The sequence below is a fragment of the Pundamilia nyererei genome, unplaced genomic scaffold (assembly GCF_000239375.1).
Source record: "Pundamilia nyererei isolate P.nyererei 1_Seehausen unplaced genomic scaffold, PunNye1.0 scaffold00014, whole genome shotgun sequence".
NCBI classification, from domain to species: domain Eukaryota; kingdom Metazoa; phylum Chordata; class Actinopteri; order Cichliformes; family Cichlidae; genus Pundamilia; species Pundamilia nyererei.
In genome coordinates this window covers 5965697-5968827 of record NW_005187415.1, presented here as the reverse complement: position 1 = coordinate 5968827, position 3131 = coordinate 5965697, and the positions used below count along the sequence as shown (strand labels likewise).

The following is a 3131-nucleotide window of genomic DNA, read 5'->3' as shown; positions in this document are numbered from 1 at the left end:
TATGCCTCTCAAGACTCATCTATCTGGTGTGCTGTTGTCCAATTTTACAGAACACTTAAGAGATTTAACCCTCTCAGGCTCAAATTAAACTTTTTGTTGCTAATGTACAACCAAGTCCTGCAGTGGTACTTCTGAGTAAAAAGAACTCACAAAATATGTATGCGGGGTAATCAGGTTGTTAGTTTGCAAATGGGCAACGCCTGCCTTGAGAGGGTTAATGCAGACGAATGAAACTGTCTCTTGTGAGACACTGAAATCCTGGTCACGGCTTGCAGAAAAGTTCAACCTAATCTCTTGTTTATTTTCTCAACTGAGTGAGAAAACGCACAACCACTTAACTTGTCTAAATGAGACACGCTAGATAAAGAAGTCCCCTGAGGACAGGTGTGAGGGCACTAAAAAAAAAGAAAAAGGTTTAGTCATTCGTGACTCAGCGGCTGTCGTCACTGGTGTGCCTTTGCCCAGACAAGCTTTGCTAGACACACAAAACACAGACGTATGATGAACAAATACCCAAGAAATGCAATGAGCTTAATGTTTTTTGAAGAAAACATTCTGCGTTTAACTCAGATTAATCAGCTAAAGCCAAGACAACGGTTTGAAAACAACCCAAGTAGGGTTTGTGCAAGCTTTACCGTTTCCTATATTTAAGACACAAAATAAAGAATTTAACTTAAAGTAATAAAACAACATTTTTAAAAATGCAGTTTTGATTGAAAATGTATATATTTACACATGCAAGTGTTTTCAATGTTGTTCTTTCATTAAAGTTACTTCTGATGGGTCATATTCTGTGAGCTCTCATTCCAGCTTCTGATCTCTACATCTGGGAGGTGTGAGCAGAAAGAGAAAAAGGCAAAAGAAAAAAAGGCCAGCAGTGAGGGCAGAGAAAAGAAAAACAGGCAGTCAGGTTTGTGAGAGCAGATGAGTGTGTAAGCTGAGAGCTGCAGGGGGACCGGGGCTGGAGTCCAACAGAGGATCTGATATCTGAGACTATGGAACAACAGGACACACAACACCAGCCGGGCTGAAGGCAGTGCTGAACGGCTCGACCCCGATGTCTCTGCTGACAGCAGCAAGGAAGTCATTATCAAAATGGTTTACTGAAGGAGTCTGCTCGCTTCAGTGTCAGAAGTCTTGTAAAACTTTCTTTTTAAAAAAAAGAAATTAAATGATTTAGCGACTTCTCCCTCAGTGTGCCACAGAGCAAGAACAATGTATGATCGCCTATTGAGTATATAGATATACTGCAGTCTGTATATAAAGTAAGAAATCACTGCAGCAAAAGGAGCAAATATGTCTTAATTAACACTGTTACTGGGTCAGAGTCAGGATGACTGCAAATACAAGCAAAACTGGTCAGCGTTACCAGATCTCTGTGCATTTCTCTGTAAAAGATGATCAGTTTGCTCTTCTGTACTTGCTAAACTCAGAAAATCATGGACAAGATGCATCATTATCAATAAAAGCAAGTAAAGAAATAAAAAGGAGGGAACTACACTCATTTTTTGTGTTATTAACATTTACATTACTAATTCTAAACTACAAAATTTAGAATAGATGTCAAGTGATGAGAGTAGAATTAGAGGAAAGTGAATGAAACTGCATTTCCCAAGTGCAGTAAAAGTAGACTGCTTTTCATTATTGAGCATGTAAGAGAAAAAAGAAAAAAGATGAAGCCATGTGTAGGAGATTATTCAAAGTATAGAATAAAGCAAAGACTTTATAAAGAGTCTTACAGAAAAGGAGGTCCACCCGACAGCTCATAATATTGAGCATTATAATCAGCTATGCCTCAGCTATGGTTTAAAGACCATAGCTGAGGCACACAAGTATAAAATATCAATACAATTTAATATGCACAGACGATGCCTTAATCAGACACTTCTACAATGCAAAGGGAAAGCATGATTGATGTCTATAAAATGCAAATTGCAACATAGTCCCCAATCATTACAATAATAGTAATCACACTGGGCAAAAATTAGTCTTCTGTATAAGCTACAAGGTAGTGCAAAGATAATAGGAATCTTTAAAAAGTGTCATTTAGAGAAATAAAAGGAAAAAAAATTAATGTAATGGGCTTATTATTATTATTTCTTCTCTTTCTTTTTTTTTTATAAATAAGACGCTATGAAAAGCAGACTTGTAAAACTAGTATTAGTAAGAGTGCATAAAAAGGTTAATGGTGCTATCAAAGCATAGTTTCAGAGGTAGTCATAAGTCAAAATATCATATTAAATACACGTTTTCATTTTAATATTATAGTTAAATACTTAAAAACAAAAGCACAGCAATAGTGTGAAACCAAACGCACACAAATTTTTTTTTTAATTTTATAAAAGATTTTAAAATGCAGCGCCTTACCTTTTTCTGGTACCACACCACAGCATCTTTTACTTTGGAAGCCATTTACATTTCCTTCCTCACCGCCTAGGGCATCTTAGACTGAAAACACACAGCGAGAGAGAGAAGAGAGCGCAGCGTGAGTGACTGAGTACTGGGTACAGGGAGAGGAGGACTGGGGTCTATACCTGGTAGGCAGGTGTGTCGTGACAAATAAAAGAGGGAGGGGACTAAACACACCCCTCCCACAATCAATTTTTAAAGCAAATCTCACTGACACGTCTAATAGAACCAGGTCACTCTTAAAAAGCAGTGTTTTAATCTCAGTGAGGCTTTTAAGAGGATAAATAAGGGATGGACAGTGATGTGATGGATTCTCCTTGTACACAAATCTGAACATGAAGTCTAACCTGTACTAATCAATGTGAAACGTGTCCAAACATAAGACATGTGCGCACTGAACAACACACCTTAGTAATAAGCCTAGTCACTTTTATTTTTTTAATGTTGTTTCCCTTGACACCCATCTTACAATACAAACAAACACTCGTTTAGAGCTGGTTATTCCTTTTGAATCCTCACCTGTGTTTGTCATTAATGTGCGTGTGAGTATTTGGACAAAGACACATCTTTGGTGTGGTTAACTTTGCCTGAACACAGCACCACACTGAATTTGAAATGAGTTTAAAGTCTTACTGGATACAGTGTGATGATTATTCTGTGCGCAGTAGAGTCAAAGCAAGTTGATAAAGCTTTACCCTTATGCATCAGGGTGTTCCCTTCAG

General features: G+C 37.6%; 1 protein-coding gene across 1 annotated transcript in view; it reads right to left on the bottom strand.

Moving 5' to 3' along the window:
• Nucleotides 1-3131, bottom strand: part of LOC102200618 (putative homeodomain transcription factor 2) — a 49421-nt gene that overhangs the window by 27484 nt on the left and 18806 nt on the right. The window contains exon 2 of the mRNA XM_013908762.1: nucleotides 2368-2448. Coding sequence (XP_013764216.1) covers nucleotides 2368-2412 — 45 coding nt within the window. The 5' untranslated portion in view covers nucleotides 2413-2448. The remainder of the gene's footprint in view (nucleotides 1-2367; nucleotides 2449-3131) is intronic.